Below are 19220 nucleotides of genomic sequence, written 5' to 3' on the forward strand. Positions count from 1 at the left end.
GACAAGTGGGAGCCTCAAGGTTCCTGATCTTTTGCAGTTCGGTGCTTTCTAGCTTCTCAGCAAAGGAGAGAAAGGTTGAAAAAAATGCTTGAGAAAAAGCGGGGTCACTGCTCAGTGGCAAGATTCTTAAGGTACCATTTTAAATCACTAGAATTTTTATGACATTGGATTGTTCATATTTTTCATTTTCACTGTAATGTATGTTCCCAATATTCTTTCAATTACACCACACCAGGGAGTGGGAGATGTTGCCGTGTATGTTGTGTGTCTCGGCCAGGTAACATATCCAGTCTGTACGTCAAGTTTAGTAACTTGGGTGAAAATACAGTGTCGGAATCCTATTGCAAGTCAAAACTAAAATCTCTTCACCATTGATAAAGAGTTTGACCACTCTTAATCAAATCTCACTTCTAAGTGCCATCGATAATTCATTGGTAACATTCCCACCTCTTAGGTCAGTCAGTTTAAGTTACACTGCAGGGAGTTGAATGAACAGTCTAGTCTGTCAATCCAAAGCAGCACTGAGGGAGTGCTGCACTATCAGATGGTAAGATGTCGATCTGTGGTCCCAGTCACTTTCTTCACACCAGGAAGATTCCAACGGCTGTACTTTTGAAGAAGAGCAAGGGAAGATGTCCTTGGTGCGCAATGTTTCTTACAGTTCAGTTAGCTGAGTTAACAAAGTGTAGAGTTTTATGAACACAGCAGGCCAAGCAGCAATTTAGTAGCTGAAAAGCTGATGTTTTGGGCCTAGACCCTTCCCGAAACATCAGCTTGTCTGCTCCTAGGATGCTGCTTGGCCTGCTGTGTTCATCCAGCTCTACACTTTGCTATCTCGGATACTCCAGCATCTGCAGTTCCTAGTATCTCAGTTAGCTGAGTGGCTGGTTTGGTTGTCAAAATGATACCAACAGCATGGGCTCAGTTCTTGGCCCGGCTGATGTTACAATGAAGGCGCTGACTTCACAACCTCTCCCCTTGCCTGAGGCATAGGAATCCTCAGGTTAAACCAACACCAGTTGTCTCTCTCTAATGAGAATACTGGGTAGCTTTACCTTTTACCTTAACTGTACAAAACTAAGCGTGCTTCAATACATTTACTTAATTGATTGTGAATGCTTTGAGATGTCAAATAACACTTCCTTGAACATTTGTACAAATATTCATAGCAGAGAATATTCGGTGAACATTTCTGATGCCAGAGATCTCTAGGATGGCTGGTATGGGACAAGGCAATAGTTCACCTCTGTGTGCTGTCATGAAAGTGATGTGTTCTGTTAGAGCAGAGAAAGATTTTAAACCTACGCTTAACAGAAACAGTAGATGCAACAACTGCAGAAAGCTCCCTTTCACTGTTTCTCCTCCTTAGAGAAGAAAAACAAATATTACAAAAACAGTAATTTCCAAATGCTGTCTCTTTAATGCTTCCCACTGAGTAAAATTGATATGGAAAAATCAATACATATTAGAGTTAGCTTTTAAGAAAAGCGACATTGTATTCCCTTAGCTGACAGTTCCAGTTCATGGCATTACTGGAGATGTACTTTGACCTTAGCGTAATGTCATGATTTTCTCAGGCGAGCGTTTGCTTTTGGAGAAGGTGGGGGAGGAGGTGGGTTGGGGGTGGGATGATGAGAGGGAATGGAGAGGCAGCAAGTTACATAGAGCAAAGGCTGTTTGAAACACTGTCAATGCTTTTCAATGCCAGACTGCAATCGATGATCTCTTCATCTCTTTCTCTGAGAGTCACAAGGAAAATGTACATGGAGACTTTGGTGCAGGACAAGCCTTTATTCTCACTTCAGACCATCAGGCCAAAGACAGCAGAGAAGGTAAAATATATTGTTGCAATGATGCATTCTAAAAATATTCTTGGTTCATGTCTTCCGAGATGTTTAATGGGTGAACGTAGATTTAAAAACTGTATTTTCAAAACGAGAAACCACCGGTTCACTTGAATTCCTGTTACAGGGATTGTATAAAGTTCTGTGTCCCACAATGAACTATATTTATTCCATGAATGGCTTGTGCTTTCAAGCTAGAACCATGTACATTTTTAACTTGTAAGTCAATTGAAAACTTTGGCACCGTTAAGTTGAAAGATATGGAGAGGGCACATGGGAGGACATTGTAAACTCATCTGAAACATCCTTGCTTGGGTATTGAGACTGTCTAAATTAACCTGAGAGTTCAAAGGATGACATTCTATCAGAATTTGTAATATTCTGCCATTTGTCACAGGATTAGCTGGTCTGTTGTTGTATCATGTGACGCTTCGTGAGAAAGTCTCCTGTTACAGGATCTCAAGGGAAGCATAACCTTGGATTTTGATAGCACTGAAGACATCTCAAAGTGGATGGATTCCAAATAAAATAAAGTCTAGTCTTGTTGTCCTGTGGTAAAGCGCAAACTGACAAATGAAAAGCATGATCTCACAGATAGCAATCAGATAAATGACTGTGTAACTGGCAGTGGCTGTACTTGAAGAAAGAATGTTGGCAAAAAAAATGAGGAAACAACATTTTCTTTGCTGTCAAAAAATGTTGTTTTTTTTTATATCCACCTTAACGATCAGAAGTTGCACTTAATTAGTTTAATATCTCATCTATAAAACAGCAGCTCTGACTCTGCAGCATTCCCTTAACAAGGCAACAGACCGAAATTAAATGATTAAGATCCCGGTTGGGAGTTGAGCCTAAAATCAGGCAGTGGAGAGGGGGATAATAGGAACTGCAGATGTTGGAGAATCTGAGATAACAAGGTGTAGAGCTGGATGAATACAGCAGGCCAAGCTGCATCTTCTTCAGAAAATGAAGGGTCCAGACCCAAAACATCAGCCTTCCTGCTTCTATGATGCTGCTTGGCTCGCTGTATTCATCCAGCTCTACACCTTGTTATAATGGAGAGGGGGAGTCAGCTGGATTGAAATAGTAAAGATACAAATCAGGAGGCTTAATTTCTAAGTATAGTTGCTGCTAAAATGGAAAATTGGATTCATAATGGCATGCAAGAGGCTCAGTGACAGTGGGGGAATGTTAGTGAACTGTCAATTTTTGGGTGGGAGAATGAGAAGCCATACTTTCCCTCTCAGAAGGGAAATGATTTGGGATGGCAAACCATGTCTGGTCACCTCCAAATGGCTGAGACAAGGACAGCAGAGTTAATGTAATGTCAGCGCAGAGCAGTAAACATGCTCTAAAGGACTCAGTTAGCTTAATTGGTTGGTTTGCAACACAGAATGTTCAGTTCCTGAACCAATTGAGGTTACCCTAAAGGACTCTCTTTCTCAATATCTTCCCTCGCCTGAGGCATGATGACCCCCAGCTTAAACTCGCCATCAATCATCTCTCTAATGAGAGAGCATTCTTTCGGAAACAATGATTATACGAGGGATAAGAATACTTAAAGCAGGCACCTGGAATTCCTCATACCATAATAGTTCATCATCTCTGTTCGAAGAGGTTGGGTAGGAGTTTCAGATGGGCACATTGGTATAATGGTGTGATTTGAAGAAATAGGGGAGTTGGAAATGAGATTGTGAAAATGCCTCAGACTGTTTTGCTTCTTTAGTTTCCTGGAGCCCAAGGCTGTTGATGCTCGATGTGTGTTAAAGTTTGTCACGCTACTTGCAAAGCTTGACTTATTCACTCTTCCCAATCCATCATAAGGGAGACAATACGTATACTTTAAATGAGCCATGCCATACCACACCGTCAGGAATCTACATCCCTGCCATTATCTTTATGACACACTTGCAACAGCAGAATGATTTCTTTATAGTCACTAGCTGCACTTTCAAACGTCTGGTATTTCATAAAATCAGCTCTGTCCCTCTCTCGCTCTCTCTTGCTCTCTCTCCCTTTCTCTCTTTCTCCCTCTTTCTTTCTCTCTCTCTCTTTCTCTCTTTCTCCCTCTTTCTTTCTCTCTCTCTCTCTCTCTTTCTCTCTCTCTCTCACTCTCATTCTCTCTCTCACTCGCTCTCTGTCTCTGCTCTGTCAGATATTGATGTGAATTTCTGTCCACTGCAGAATGCCCTTTGCTGTGGATTCATTGCCTGCTATTGCAGTAAAGTGGATCCATTTAGATTTTGTTTCTCCATTTAATTTGGCTTAAAATGACTGATGTTGCAGCTCTCAATCGTAGAATCATAAAACACTTTAAGGAGGCCATTCAGCTCACAGTGTCTGTACTAGCTCTTTGGAAAAGCCACTAATTATTTCCACTATCCTGTTCTCCTTCCTTAGGCCTGTGATCCTTTTCACTTCAAGTAATTACACAACATCTTTTGAAAGGAAATTACTGAATCTGCTGCCACTCAGACAGTGTTTTCCAAATCCTAATAATTTGCTGTGTAAAAATCAACTCACCACTAGACAACAAGACCGTAAGAAATAGGAACAGGAGTAGGGTGTTTAGCTTGTCGAGCTTGCTCCACCATCCAACAGTATCATGACTGATGCAATGTGGCACTTGTATCAACTTACCTTCCTTTCCCCACCTACCTTAATTCCCCAGTCGATCAAAAATCCATCCATCTCAGCCTTAAATATACACAAGGAAATACACTATCCTTATCTCTCTCTTGCTCTTTTGCCAATATCTCCATTCAAAGCCTCGTCTTGGATCCTTGACAGAACCAGGGACTTTTGAGTGTGTATCAATGTTACTTCTGTGGCTGCACTCTAACCTTAAAGGCAAAATCTTAGAGATTCAAACCCCAGTTCAAGCACCTAAGCCTGACCCTAGGTTGCCTTGGCAGTGCAGTGCCAAGCTGCACAGTTGGAGGTCATTGAGTTTTACTGCATTTAAAAGATGCCGTTTAGCCCTTCATATCTGATGGTTATCAAGCACCCAACTATTCTAATCCAGTTTTCCAGCACTTAGTCCATAGCTTTGTGCATTATGGAATTTCAAATGTTCACCAAAATATTTTAAAATGCTCCAACTCTGCCCCCCTTTCAGGCAGTGAGTTCCAGATACAGCCCTCTGGGTAAAAAGACAAAAGTTTTTCCTTAAACTCCCTCTAAATCTTTTGCACTTTATATTAAGTCTATAATCCCTGGTTATATATCCATTTACTCATGGGAAATGTTTATTCCTCTCTACAATATTTATGCTACTCAATTTTATACATCTCAGTCAGGTCTCTCCTCAGCATCTCTGTTCTAAGGAAAACACCCCCCATTCTATGTATGATGTAGCACGGACAATATCCTGGTTCAATCTTCCTTAATAACAAAGTGTGGAGCTGAATGAACGCAGCAGGCTAAGCAGCATCTTATGCTGGCCTGCTGTGTTCATCCAGCTCCACACTTTGTTATCTTGGATTCTCCAGCATCTGCAGTTCCCATTATCTCTCAATCTCCTTTGCATTCTCTGTGGTACAATCACGTCCTTCCAAAAGCCTGGCAACCAGAACCGTATATAGTACTTCAGCTGTGGCCCAGATAACTTTATACAATTCCATCATAACTTCCCTGTTCTTGTATTCAATGCCTCAACCAATTAGAATTAGATTTTATTGTCACATGTACTCAGGTACAGGATTGCAGGAGTACAGCAAAAAGTGTACAATGTTGATATTCCCAGGGCCATCTGAGGTAGAAAGGTACCAAGGTACAAAATCTTAGGTATAAAACAGAAAAATAAGGAAATATAGTTAAAAGTTCACAGTTAAAGTCCTTCTTAGTATAAAATAGAATAATAAAGCTAAAAGTTCAACATTGCTATTTATCTTAAGTGCTTAGCAATGCTGGGCTTCCACTCCCCACAAGGGCTCAACCTGCTCTATGCTGAGCTCGATCTCCTCTGCATTGGGCTCAATCTCCCCTGTGATTGACGTTGCCACAGTTACCGGGAGACCTTGGGCTACCTGCTTCCGCCACTGCCATAGATGCTGGGGGATCTCTATTGCTACTACGCTGAGCTCAGTCACGTCCTGCTGGGCACTCTCCTCTGTGTTGGCCTCACTCTCCCCATCTTGGATATGTCTCACCTGGGCTTGGGAAAGTATTCAATTTTCGACTTACTAACACCTCTTTTATCTGTTGCTATCAAGCAATAAACTGTCTCTAGTTAAACAAATGCCTATCTCCCTGCATTTGCTTTAGCTGCTCAGATGCAACACAAAGATGTCAGCTATTACTCAGGTTTTGAAATCCACAACTCAGGTTACAATTCCTGCAAATGGTTAACAAATAGTTCTCCTGGAGTTCCTACAACTTGAGGGGTTTGAGCAGACCTGCCACTTCTCTTAAGAAAAGGCCCAAAGAACTGTGTACGCTTGAAATCAGAAATAAAAAACGGAACTTGCTGGTGAAACACAGCAGGTCTGATAGCATCTATGGAGAGTCAAACAAAGTTCATGTTTTGGGTCAGGTGACCCTTCTTCAGAATGAGTTCTTCAGTTGTGAAAAAAAGTCACTGGACCCGAAACATTAACTCTTCTTTCTCTCCATAGATGCTGCTAGACCTGCTGAATTGTTCCAACAATTTCTCTTTTTGTTCCTGTTATTTCTCTATTAATCAATGACCTGAGAATTAACATTTACCACTACCAGTAAAACTACAACTATTAATTAACTGTAGCAATATTAATAAACATTAGTAACACTGATAAACCTTACTAATGCTTAATATGACTTTTCCAATAGTAATAAGCCTGACTTTCAAAACAGAAGGAGATGGTGTTATAGTGACAATGTCACAGGGCTAGTAATGCAGAGGTCCAGCTTGACCATTTGGCGGTGAATGGGTTCAAATCTCACTACAGTAGGTGGGAATAACAGTCAGTGAATTGAAAGCTGGTCTTAGCAATGATGACAATGAAGTTTTCGTTGGTCAACATTAAGAACTTGCATGAAAACGAAATCTGCCATTCTTATCAGATCTGGCCTACAAGTGACTCCAGAGCAATGTAATGGGCTCCTTACTTCCCTCTGAACTGTTCTATGTCTTTCTTGGGGACATAAAATGCTAGCCTTGCCAATGATGCCCACATCCTATGAAAGAATACTGAAACCTCACAAGCCTATTCCTTTGTTTAGTTTTAATAACCAGGAACTACTCACCTAACTGCTTCCTTGTGATGTTATACCTTGGTTCTTCTTTCTGAACTCAGCCTCTGAACCCACAGATTGTCTCCTGAGCTTCTTTATAATCCGTGCTGCTAAATGCATCTGCTTCTCAAACACTGATCCAAGTTACTACTAACTTCAGACCCAACTACACCAATACTTTCTATCTTCCACACATTAGCTCACCAAATAAGGAGATTTTCAGTCACATGGCTTAAGATTACTATATTAAAGTGCTGTCAAATAGCATTCTTGTGAAGTACCTTGAACATTTCACTACCTAAAAGGCACTATACAAATGGAGGTTGCTGATGTTCTAAGTGAAATATTTGCATATTACATTCAAGAACTTGTCAGTTGAAAGATCCAAAGTAAACTACAACTCCCACCTCAGATTGACATCTATCATACATAGAGGAGTTTGACAAAGCTTTTGGGGAACAGAAGAATCCCTATAGTGCAGATGGTGATCTCTCAGCCTATCAAGCCTGCACTGATCTTCCAAAGACCATCCCACCAAGACACACCCCCCTAACCTGCATATCTTTGGGCTTCAGGCTGAGGTAGTAATCATCAAAGTATAGTTGAATGAATACTTGAGAAAAGAAGGGACCTGGAGAAATTTTAGATGAGTAGAACTGTGTGCATTGCTCTTCCAAAGAGCAGGTGCCAGTTCAACCAGCTGAACAATCTCTTCAGCTCCGTTTGATTCTATGAAGGGATCGGGGGTGCAGTAACACCATGCCCGACAAGATCCGTCCCAATTCACACAACATCCTGATTTAGAGCTATATCCATGTTCCTTCACTTTGGGTCAAAATTCTGCAACTCCATCACAGTGGGTTCAGGTTATCAAAAAGGTATTTCAACATCACATTCTCAAGGGCAATTAAACATGGGCAATAAATGCTGCCCGACCAGTGACACCAATATCATATTGAGCTCTGTCCAAAAACAAAACAAGCAAGCCCTTGGAGTCATAATGGGGTATAGTCCCAACTACCTCTGCATAATGAGCTCACCCATAACATGGTAGGCAGACCATAAATGAGTTTTTGCCATTGTTCAGTGGAAGCACTTTTACATTGAAGCCAGAGGATCATGGGTTCAACTTCCGTTGCAGGGTTTTGAACACAGAATCTAGGCAGACAATTTAGAGTTGCAGTAGAGCCACACTGCCAGAGGTGTTAGCTTTCAAGTGAAATCAAGACCAATACATGTTCTCAGGTGGTTGTAAACGCTCCCAGGGCATTGAGAAGAGCAGATTTCTCAGCAGTCTCCTGGACTAGTATTAATCCCTCAAAGAAGGTCATTAAAAAAAAATTAGACGGCTATTACTACATTACATTTGCAGAAACCTGGTGTGTGTAAATTGGCTGTAATACTTCTTATTGCAATAGTGGCTACATTTCAGAAAGTAAAAACAAAAATTGCTTGAAAAAGCTCAGCAGGTCTGACAGCATCTGTGGAGCAAAATCAGAGTTAACACTTCAGGTTGAGTGATCCTTTCTCAGAGTTCTGAGGAAGGGTCACTCAACCCAAAACATTAATTCTGAACTCTCTCTACAGATGTTGCCAGACCTGCTGAGGTTTGCCAGCAATTTCTGTTATTGTTTCTGATCTATAGCATCCACAGGTCTTTTGATTTTTACAATGCAAGGAAGTACGCTGCAAGAGTGCAAAGCACTTTAGGATACTTTGGCATCTATAAAGGTATTATATAAATGCAAAACTTTCAACATAAAATCTTGTATATTGTAGAATTTGACTATGTTGTGAAAAATTTACCAGTTGATTGGCTACTTTGTTTGCAGCTCGATTATGTTATGTTAATTATGTTAATTATTGAATGGGTTCAGAATTGATCATTTCTAACTGGTCTCTGTGAATTACCTTCGAAGCACTTGGCAACAAACCAGTCAAACTCTTGGTGAGATGCAGATCAATGCAATTAGTGAGCTGCTGGAAGTGCAGACCACTAATTTTGGTGCTTTCATTCACTGACAATGCCCATTTTGAGCTGAGTTTCTGCTTGAGATTTTGTATTGTCCACAGTTGGATGATCATTTCACAATTCAAATTTAGAACAGTATTCATTCCCTGGTACTGAAATGAGCCTTTCAGATAGCAAGGGTCCTGTTGAAAGACTTAGATATCTCTTAAATTTGCTTCCCGTGAAAGATAAGATTTAGAAAAAAGAATAATACGGCACAGGAACAGGCCCTTCAGCCCTCCAAGCCCGTACTGACACATTTTACCCTTCTGTACTAAAACTGTCTTCACTTACAGGATGTGTATCCCTCTATTCCCTTCCCATTCATGTGTTCATCCAGTTGCTTCTTGAAGGCTGCTATTGTGTCTTTTTCCAACCATATCCTCTGGCAATGCATTCCAGACACTCGCCACCCTTTCTGTGAAAAACATGCCTCATGCATCTCTTTTAAACATCTCCCCATGTACTTTGAACTTGTGTTCCCTTTTAATTGACCACTCTACGCTGGGAAAAAAAGCATCCAAACTATCCAAGCCACTCACAAACTTATAAACTTTCTGTCAGGCCACCCCTCAACCTGTGTTCCAGTGAAAACAAAACCAGTCTATCTAACCTTTCTTCGTAGCTGAAATCTCCCATACCAGGCAACTTCCTGGTAAACCTTTTCTGTACTCTCTCCAAAGCATCTGCATCCCTCTGATAGTGTGGTGACCAGAACTATGTGCAATATTCCAAGTAGGACCTACTTAAAGTTGCGTAAAGCTGCAGCATAACTTGCCTATCCTTATACTCAATGCCCCTTCCAATGAAGACAAGCATGCCATTGGCCTTTTTCACTATCTTATCTACCTGTGCTGCCACCTTTAGTGAACTGTGGACCTGCAGACCCAGATCTCTCTGCATAGCAATACTCCTAAAGGTTCTGCCATTTATTGTATAATTAGCACCTGTACTTGACCTTCCAAAGTGCATCATCACAATTGTCTGGACTAAACTGCATCTGCCTTTTGTTATGTTCATGCCTCCAACTGATCTACATCCTGTTATATCCTCTGGCAATCCTCCTCACTATCAGCAACTCCACCAGTCTTTGTATCATCTGCAAACTTACTGATTAGACCAGCCATGTTTTCCACTAAATCACTTATGTGGACCATGAACAGCAGAGGTCGCAGCACTGATCCCTATGGAACACCACTAGTCATAACCCTCCATTCCGTAAAGCATTCTTCCACCACCACCCCCTGTCTCCTTTGACTAGGCCAGTTCAGTTTCCATCTTGCCAGTTCACCCCGATACCATATGACTTCACCTTTTGCACCAATCTGCCTTGAGGGACTTTGTCAAAGACTTTACCGAAAGTCTTCTTTATAGCCCACCAAAATCAGGCAGGATTCAGTCTCCTACTAAAGCCAGTGAAGCCGAGAAAGCAGAATTAGAAGGATTGCACTTCACTACATTGAGTCCTGGAAAGAGAGAGAGAGATCATAGAGTCATATAGCACAGAAGAGGCTCTTCAGCCCATCAAATCTGTGGCACTCTTTCTACTCGAATGCCACTTTTCAGCATTTGGACCATAGCTTTGAATGTCATGCCATTTCAAATGTTGATCCAAACACTTCTTAAAAGTTGAGAGCTTTTCTCCCTCAACTACCCTCCCAAGCAGTGCATTCCAGACACACAACACCCTCCGGGTGAAATTTCTTTTCCTTAAATCCCCTGTAAACCTTTTTTCCTTCACCATAAAATGACACTTCCTAGTTATTGACATTTTTATTTCAAAAATATTCTATTTTCATACATTATCTATAAGTAAATACAACAAGCACAGAACATATCTGTACAGACTTTGCACAAATCAATGGAATTGTGATGTTCCTCATCGGAGCTTCAATCCAGTTGCAGCACAAAAGGCATTTTCTAAATGTGAAAGGAAATGATTCACATTCCAATTAAAGCTATGAGGGTATCTTGAAACATAACGAACCCGCATTCCATTTTAGCAGAAGGGCCGTAGACAGCTATCGCGAGTACACCTTCTCAGCAGGTGGCCCAAGCTTTGGAGTGTCTCTCAGCATGTAGACCTGGACCTTGCAATGTGCCAGTCTGCAACAATCATTTGAGGTTGGGTGTTTGCTCTGGAAGACCAACAGGTTTTGGGCAGACTAAAGGATGTCTTTCACTAAGTTGATGGTCCTTCAGGCAGAATCAATATTTGCTTCAGTTTGCACCTGGGGGAATAGCCTGTAGACCACATAGTCCTGCATCACAGAGTTCTGTGAATGAACTCGACAAAAACATTCTTTTCCAGACCTACTATGCAATGGAATAGTCCAGAAGAAGGTCTGAGACGGTCTCTTCCTCACCACAGCCACATCGAGGGCAGCATGTGGTGGTGCAGATAGACCAGCTGTGCAGGAAGGACCTGATGGGTATTGACCCTTCAATTAAGGGGCACAGCTGCCTCCTATTCACCCTGCACATGCCCCTCACACACTTCAATCACAGCCACCTCACAGTCATTGAGACTTTTGAGAGCTTTAAACTGGGGAACTGCCTGCTCATTCAGATGGCCTTAAAAAAAAGGTTGTGTTCTGTATAACAGCAGCAGTGTTCCCCGAGACATCCTGGGCAACAATTAACATGCCCTCCCCCCTCACCCCTCCCTACCAAATCAACATCACTACGACATCAAAACTTTTTGTGGTTGTGGAGTTACAGTGGGAGGGAATTTCCTGTTTGTAAATTGACATGTTTTCTGTATTATATCGCATTCCATTGACTGTGAAGCACTTTGCAACATGCTAGTGTCCCAGATGGAGTGGTATATAAATGCATATCTTTCTGCCTTTAATCATCACTGCCCAGACCACCTCATAAAGATTGACTATTTTGCTGCAGTTGCAAGCAGCGGCTGGTAATTGTGGTGCATCTGGAAGCCAGCATGATTCAGCCGAGATAAAGAGGAGATGGAGTTGGAGGTTATTATTGTGTACCTGAATAAACTGTTAGGTGCCACCTACACGATAGTTTGATTCTTCTGTTAGCTTTGTTCAAAGGTAGTTTTTCTGTAACTGATCGCAATACTGCACAATGTATATTTTTTAAAATTGGAGCAGTTTTGACGAAGTGCACTGAGTTTTATTGTAGAGACCTATCAGCACTAAGAAGCCTGTAATACTAAGTCTTGAGCTAAAAGGGAATATTCAGACTCACAGGGTGCTCTCAATCATAAACAAAGCCATTTTGACTTCTCTGTGTCTCAGTTGCTTATCAGCCGAGTCCGTTCATGCAGATCAAATGAAAACAGCAGAGCACCTGCAGATTATCAAAACCTGCAATCTTTTTGTTGTTTCTCATTTTGTGGGAACTGTTATATAATGTTCTGAAGATGGAGTGTGTGTTCCCAACAGCAGAATTCATGGCCATTTGGAGCTGCTTGTACATTGTGTGAAGTTGGCGGTATGACCCTGAGTACGTGGAGGAGCAATTATACTCCAGCTGGGGTATGATCAGCATTTCAGAAACATTCAGCATCACTCCCCTGCTTCCATATTGTAGTCTCATTTGTGCTTTCTCACACAAAGTGCTCTCTGAACCTTGAAGCCAATGGACTGAATGTTGTTGGCCAAGTAAGTGCTACGTACCTGACCAGACTGGTTGTGGGACAATGCCATTTGTACAATTCAAAAAATATGAAAATTTTTGCAGTAAAAAGCATCATAAATTCCAGATTAGAATTGAAACAAGTTACGTTCAATGCAAGATATTTCCTTTGCGTGCAGCTGTCATGGAGTCATACAGATGTACGGCATGGAAACAGACCCTTTGGCCCAATTCGACCATGCTCATATTCTAAATTAATCAGGTCCCATGTGCCAGCATTTTGCCTATATCCCTGTAAACCCTTCCTATTCATGTACCCATCCAGATACCTTTTAAATGTTGTTATTGTGCCCACCTCCACCACTTCCTCTGATATCTCATTGCATGCACACACCACCCTCTGCTTGAAAAAGTTGCCCCTTAGATCCCTTTTATATCTTTCCCCATAGAAACCTATGCCCTCTAGTTTTGGATTCCCCAACCCTTGAAAAAGAACTTGGCTATTCACCCTATCCATGTCCCTCATGATTTTATAAATCACTATGAAGGTTGCCCCCTCAGCCTCTGGTGCTCCAGGGAAACTAGCCCCAGCCTATTCAGCATCTCCCTTTAGTTAAAATCCTCCAACCTTGGCAACTTTCTATAGCAGGGAGATCAGAATTGAATGCAGTATTCCAAAAGTGGCCTAACCAATGTCCTCTACAGCTCAACATGGCCTCCCAACCTCTATACTCAATGCACTGACCAATAAAGGCAAGTGTACTAAATACTTCACTCCCTTGTCTCCCTGTGACTCCACCTTCAAGGAGCTATGAACCTGCACCCAATGTCTCTTTAGTTAGCAACACTCCCCAAGGCTCTACTATTAGGTGAATAAGTCCTGCCCTGATTTGTCTCGTAACCTAATGAACTGCTTGAATTCTGCTAGTGTATGTTCACTTCTCCATCCACTGAGAGCATTAACCTTAAACACAACTGGATTATATTCATGTTATGTTAGCTCCAGCCATTTTATTTTGCTCACACAGTCTGCAGGTGGACACAAGGGGTCCTAGTGGGGCTTTCCAATGGAACAGATGTGATAGTGTCAGGTCCCTAAACATCTTGTATTTATATCTCACCAAATGTAGTTGTGCTTATTGTCATGATCAATAAACCTTTTTGTTATCTAAAATCAATACCTTTTCTATGGATAAGGGGTCTACAAGACAGAGATGAGGAGGAATTTCTTTGCTGCAGAGGGCTGTCAAGGTTCTGTCATCAATTATACTCAAGGCTGAGATGGAAAGATTTTTAATCAATAAGGGAATCAGGGATAATGGGGAAAAGGCAAGAAAATGAAGTTGAGGATTATGATAAGACCAAAAGGCATAAGAGAAGAATTAGGCCTTTCAGCGCATCCAGTCTGCTCCACGATTTGATCATGGCTGATAGGTTTCTCAACTGTATTCTTCAGTCTTCTCCCGTAACTCTTGATCTCCTTACTAATCAAAAACCTATCCATCGTGATCTTAAATATACTCAATGATTGGCTTCCATAGTCCTTCACAGATTTATCGTCCTCTGGCTGAAGAAATTTCTCCTTGTCTCAGTTCTAAATGGTTGTTCCTTCACTCTGAGACAATATCTTTAGGTTCCTGTCTCTCCACATCCACTCTACCCAGGTATCTCAGTATCCTGTAAGTTTCAATCAAAACTACCTCATCCTTCTAAAATCCATCAATTATAGACCTAGAGTCCTTAACCACTCCTTATATGACAAGCCCTTCACCCCGGGACCATTTTTGTAAACCTCATTGGGCCTCTCCAAAGCCAACACATCCTTCCCAGAATTACTCACAATATTCCACAGATGTAGAGGAAAGCGTTGCAAGGATGATTCTGGATAGGAGCAAAAATAACAGGGTAGTTGTTATGGGGTCTTTAACTTTCCAAATATTGACTGGAGACACCATAGTTCATGTACTTTAGATAGGTCAGTTTTTGCCCAATGTGTGCAGGAAGGTTTCCTGAAACAGTATGTAGACAGGCCAACAAGAGGCGAGGCAACATTGGATTTGGTACTGGGTAATGAACCAGGCCAAGTGTTAGAATTGGAGGTAGGTGAATGCTTTGGTGATAATGACCTCAATTCGGTTACCTTTACGTTAGTGATGGAAAGGGATAGGTATATACGGCAGGGCAAGAGTTATAGCTGGGGGAAAGGCAATTATGAGGTGATTAGGCAAGATTTAGGATGCACAGGATGGGCAAGGAAACTGCAAGGGATGGGCACAAATAAAATGTGGAGCTTGTTCAAGGAACAGCTACTGTGTGTCCTTGATAAGTATGTACCTGTCTGGCAGGGAGAAAGTGGTCCAGCGAGGGAACCGTGGTTTACTAAAGAAGTTGAATCTCTTGTCAAGAGGAAGAAGGAGGCTTGTGTGGAGGTGAGGCATGAAGGCTTAGTTAGGAGAGTTACAAGTTAGCCAGGAAGGGCCTGAAGAGAGAGCTAAAAAGAGCCAGGAGGGGACATGAGAAGTCTTTGGCAGGTAGGATCAAGGAAAACGCTAAAGCTTTCAATAGGTTTGTCAGGAACAAAAGGATGACTAGAGTAAGGTTAGGGCCAGTCAATGACAGTAGTGGGAAGTTGTACGTGGAGTCCAAAAAGATAGGAGAGGCGCTAAATGAATATTTTTCGTCAGTATTCAGGCATGAAAAAGACAATGTTGTCGAGGACAATACTGAGATACAGGCTATTCAACTAAATGGGATTGAGGTTCATAAGGAGGAGGTGTTAGCTATTCTGGAAATGTGAAAATAGATAAGTCCCCTGGGCTGAATGGGATTTATCCTGCGATTCTCTAGGAAGCTAGGGAGGAGATTGTAGAGATTTTGGCTTTGATCTTTATGTCATCATTGTCTACAGGAATAGTGCCAGAAGACTGGAGATAGCAGATGTTGTGCCCTTGTTTAAGAAGGGGAGTAGAGATAACTCTAGTAATTATAGACCAGTAAGCCTTACTTCATTTGTGGGTAAAGTGTTGGAAAGGATTATAAGGGATAGGATTTATAATCATCTAGAAGGGTATAGTTTGATTAAGGATAGTCAACGCGGTTTTGTGAAGAGTAGGGTGTGCCTCACAGACCTTGTTGAGTTCTTTGGGAAGGTGACCAAACAGGTGGATGACGGTAAAGCGGTTGATGTGGTATATATGGATTTCAGTGAAGTGTTTAATAAGATTCCCCATGGTAAGCTATTGCAGGAAATACGGAGGCATGGGATCGAAGGTGATTAGCAGTTTGGATCAGAAATTGGCTAGCTGTAAGAAGACAGAGAGTGGTGGTTGATGGGAAATGTTCACCCTGGACTTCATTTACTAGTGGTGTACCGCTAGGATCTGTTTTGGGGCCACTGCTATTTGTCACTTTAATAAATGACCTGGATGAGGGCATAGAAGGATGGGTTAGTAAATTTGTGGATAACACTAAAGCCAGTGGAGTTGTGGATAGTGTGGAAGGATGTTTCAGGTTACAGAGGGACATAGACAAGCTGCAGAGCTGGGCTGAGAGGTGGCAAATGGAGTTTAATGCAGAAAAGTGTGAGATGATTCACTTTGGGAGGAGTAACAGGAAAATAGAGTACTGGGCTAATGGTAAGATTCTTGGTAGTGTGAATGAGCAAAGAGATCTCGGTGTCGTTGTACATGGATCCCTGAAAGTAGCCATGCAGGTTGATAGAGCTGTTAGGAAGGCATAGGGTGTTTTAGGTTTTATTGGTAGAGGGATTGAGTTTCAGAGCCATGAGGTCACGTTGTGGCTGTACAAAACTCTGGTGCGGCTGCACTTGGAGTATTGCGTACAGTTCTGGTCGCCACATTATAGGAAGGATGTTGAAGTATTGGAAAAGGTGCAGAGGAGATTTACCAGGATGTTGCCTGGTATGGAGGAAAGGTCTTATGAGGAAAGGTTGAGGGACTTGAGGCTGTTTTCGTTAGAGAGAAGAAGGTTAAGAGGTGGCTTAATAGAGACCTACAAGATGATCAGAGGATTAGATAGGGTGGACAGTGAAAGCCTTTTTCCTCAGATGGAGATGGCTAGCACGAGGGGATATAGCTTAAAATTGAGGGGTGATAGATATAAGACAGATGTCAGAGGTAGGTTCTTTACTCAGAGAGTAGTAAGGGCGTGGAATGCCCTGTCTGCAACAGTAGTAGACTCGCCAACTTTAAGGGCATTTAAATGATCGTTGGGTAAACATATGGATGATAATGGAATAGTGTAGGTTAGATGGGCTTCAGATTAGTTTCACAGGTTGGCACAACATCGAGGGCTGAAGGGCCTGTACTGTGCTATAATGTTCTGTGATCTATGTTCTATGTCCTAAATGCAGTCTGACCAGAGCCTTATCTAGCCTTGGCAGATGCTTCCCTGCTCTTGAAATGAATGTTAACATTATATTTGCCAACTGAACCTGCATGTTAATCTTAAGAGAATCCTGAACTAGGATTCCCAAGTCCCCTTGTGCTTCATATTTCCAAAGTCTTTCTCAGTTTACACAATAGCCTACGCTTCTATTCTTCCTACTCATGTGCATAACCTCATACATTTATACATTGTATTCCACCTGCCACTTCTTTGCCCACTGTCTTAGCCTGTCCAAGTACTTCTGCAATGTCCTGGCTTCCTCAAAACACCTGTCCCTCCACCTATCTTTGTGTCATCTGCAAACTTAGCAACAATGCTCTCAGTTCCTTTATCTAAATCACTAATGTATAATGCGAATAGTATGGTTTCAATGCAGACCCCGACAGAACTCCACTAGTCACCAGCTGTGATCCTGAAAAAGGTCCTTTATTCATATTCTCTGACAGTCAGTTAATCTTCTATCCATGCCAATGCCTTGCCCCTAACACCATGGTTTCTTACTTAGCAAGCTCCTTTTACAGCACCTTGTCAAAGGCGCTCTGGAAATCTAAACACATCACATCCATTGGTTCTCCTGCATCTAACCTGCTTGTATTCTCCTCAAAAAATTCTAAGAGGTTAATCAGGGATGATCTCCCCTTGATGAAGCCATGCTGACTCTGTCCTATTTGACCATACACTTCCAAGTACTCTACAATCTCATACTTAATAGTGGACTCTAAAATCTTACCAACAACCGAGGTCAAACTAATCATCCACGATCTCCTCGAATGGAAGAACGTACTCAGTGGGCTGAATGGCCTATTTCTTATATCTTATGGTCTTATACTCAATGTATCCTTTAATCACTAGTTATGCCCAAGAAAAGGCAAAGAACAAAAGGATGATTAGCTGCGGCAGATTATCCCAAACAACCCTTCCCTAAGACCACGTGCTAGTGGAAGATTGCAAACAGGATGAGGAATGGCCATCTGGGAAAGTAGCATAGAAACATTGCTTGGAAGTGACACCAGTGATGGCTGGAATAGAGTCTGAACGGTGTAATGTCATCATTGTGTGAGAGTGTCTTGTAGCATGTGCTAATTTCCATGGGAACTTTACCAGCAACTCATTCCAGCAGGTGCTGTGCAACGAGGCAGAACAGAAATCCCACTGGAGAAGTGAAAACAATTAATTTCTTCTGTCAGGGACCATGTGTGGATTTTAACCTACTGCCAAGTGTTTCCATGTATCTTAACTGTTTGTAGGTTGATCAAATCATTTCCGGGGAATGTTTCCTGTTTACTTTTTGCATTTTGACTGAGAAACTTGAGGTGAAAGAACCAGGGTCAAAGAATAGACCAATGCCAGGGGTTAAAAAGAGAAAGAGGGACATTGAGATAAATCTCAAATTAACACTGGGTTATAAAAGGCTGTGGGATTGAGCTAGCCCCTGTCTAGATGTAAGTGGATCAACTGGCAATAAATGAATTAAGCTCAGCTGTAACATAAAAATCTGGATAATATTGTGCTGTTGACATAATGACAGGACATGGATGTTTTTTCCCTATTACTCTCCATGTCAGCACTGAGAACCTTCTCTGTGCAAGATGCCTCAGCGCTTTGAAAGGAATATACCTCACCAGCAGCCAGACCAAATCACCGCTGCAAATCACACAAAAGCAACCTTATTGATCTCTTTCAGCAGCCATCTATCTCCCCTCTCGGTGCAATCTGTGCTAAACGGTGCTAACTCACGGACAATTCACTGCAATCACTGGATTCTGAATTGGGCTGGCAATGTTTAGGTTCGAACAGAATGTCAATCATGAAGGAGAGCCGATGAGAAGTCCACCTTTCCCTGTCATTTGCAAACCCAAGTCCCAGAGCTGAAAGGACAGTTTGCTTACCTAACACTGCACACTGTCCGTAGCAAAAAAAATTAAATGGCAGATAAGCGCCAAAAACTTCAAAGTCAGGAGTGAAGAATCAGAAACTTGCTGAGGTATGGCAATATTTCAGACATCATCATGTATGTGGTTGCTTTTAATCAAATCTCACAGACATTTCTAATTAACAACAACACCTGAATTTACATAGTCCATATAACATGGTAAAGGTCCTAAAATATTTCATAGGGCACAACCTCAAATGTCAGA

General features: G+C 41.8%; 1 protein-coding gene across 2 annotated transcripts in view; it reads left to right on the forward strand.

Moving 5' to 3' along the window:
- Nucleotides 1-19220, forward strand: part of LOC125466827 (D(2) dopamine receptor B-like) — a 131120-nt gene that overhangs the window by 47297 nt on the left and 64603 nt on the right. Inside the window, exon 1 of one of the 2 annotated variants that reach the window (XM_048561902.2) lies at nt 1686-1832. The exons of the other annotated variant lie outside the window; for it this stretch is intronic. Within the exon in view, the coding sequence (XP_048417859.1) occupies nt 1692-1832 (141 nt within the window). The 5' untranslated portion in view covers nt 1686-1691. Of the gene's footprint in view, nt 1-1685; nt 1833-19220 lie in introns of those variants that run through there. 2 annotated transcript variants of the gene reach the window in all.

This window comes from Stegostoma tigrinum, chromosome 32 (genome assembly GCF_030684315.1).
Source record: "Stegostoma tigrinum isolate sSteTig4 chromosome 32, sSteTig4.hap1, whole genome shotgun sequence".
In the NCBI taxonomy this organism is placed as follows: Eukaryota; Metazoa; Chordata; class Chondrichthyes; order Orectolobiformes; family Stegostomatidae; genus Stegostoma; species Stegostoma tigrinum.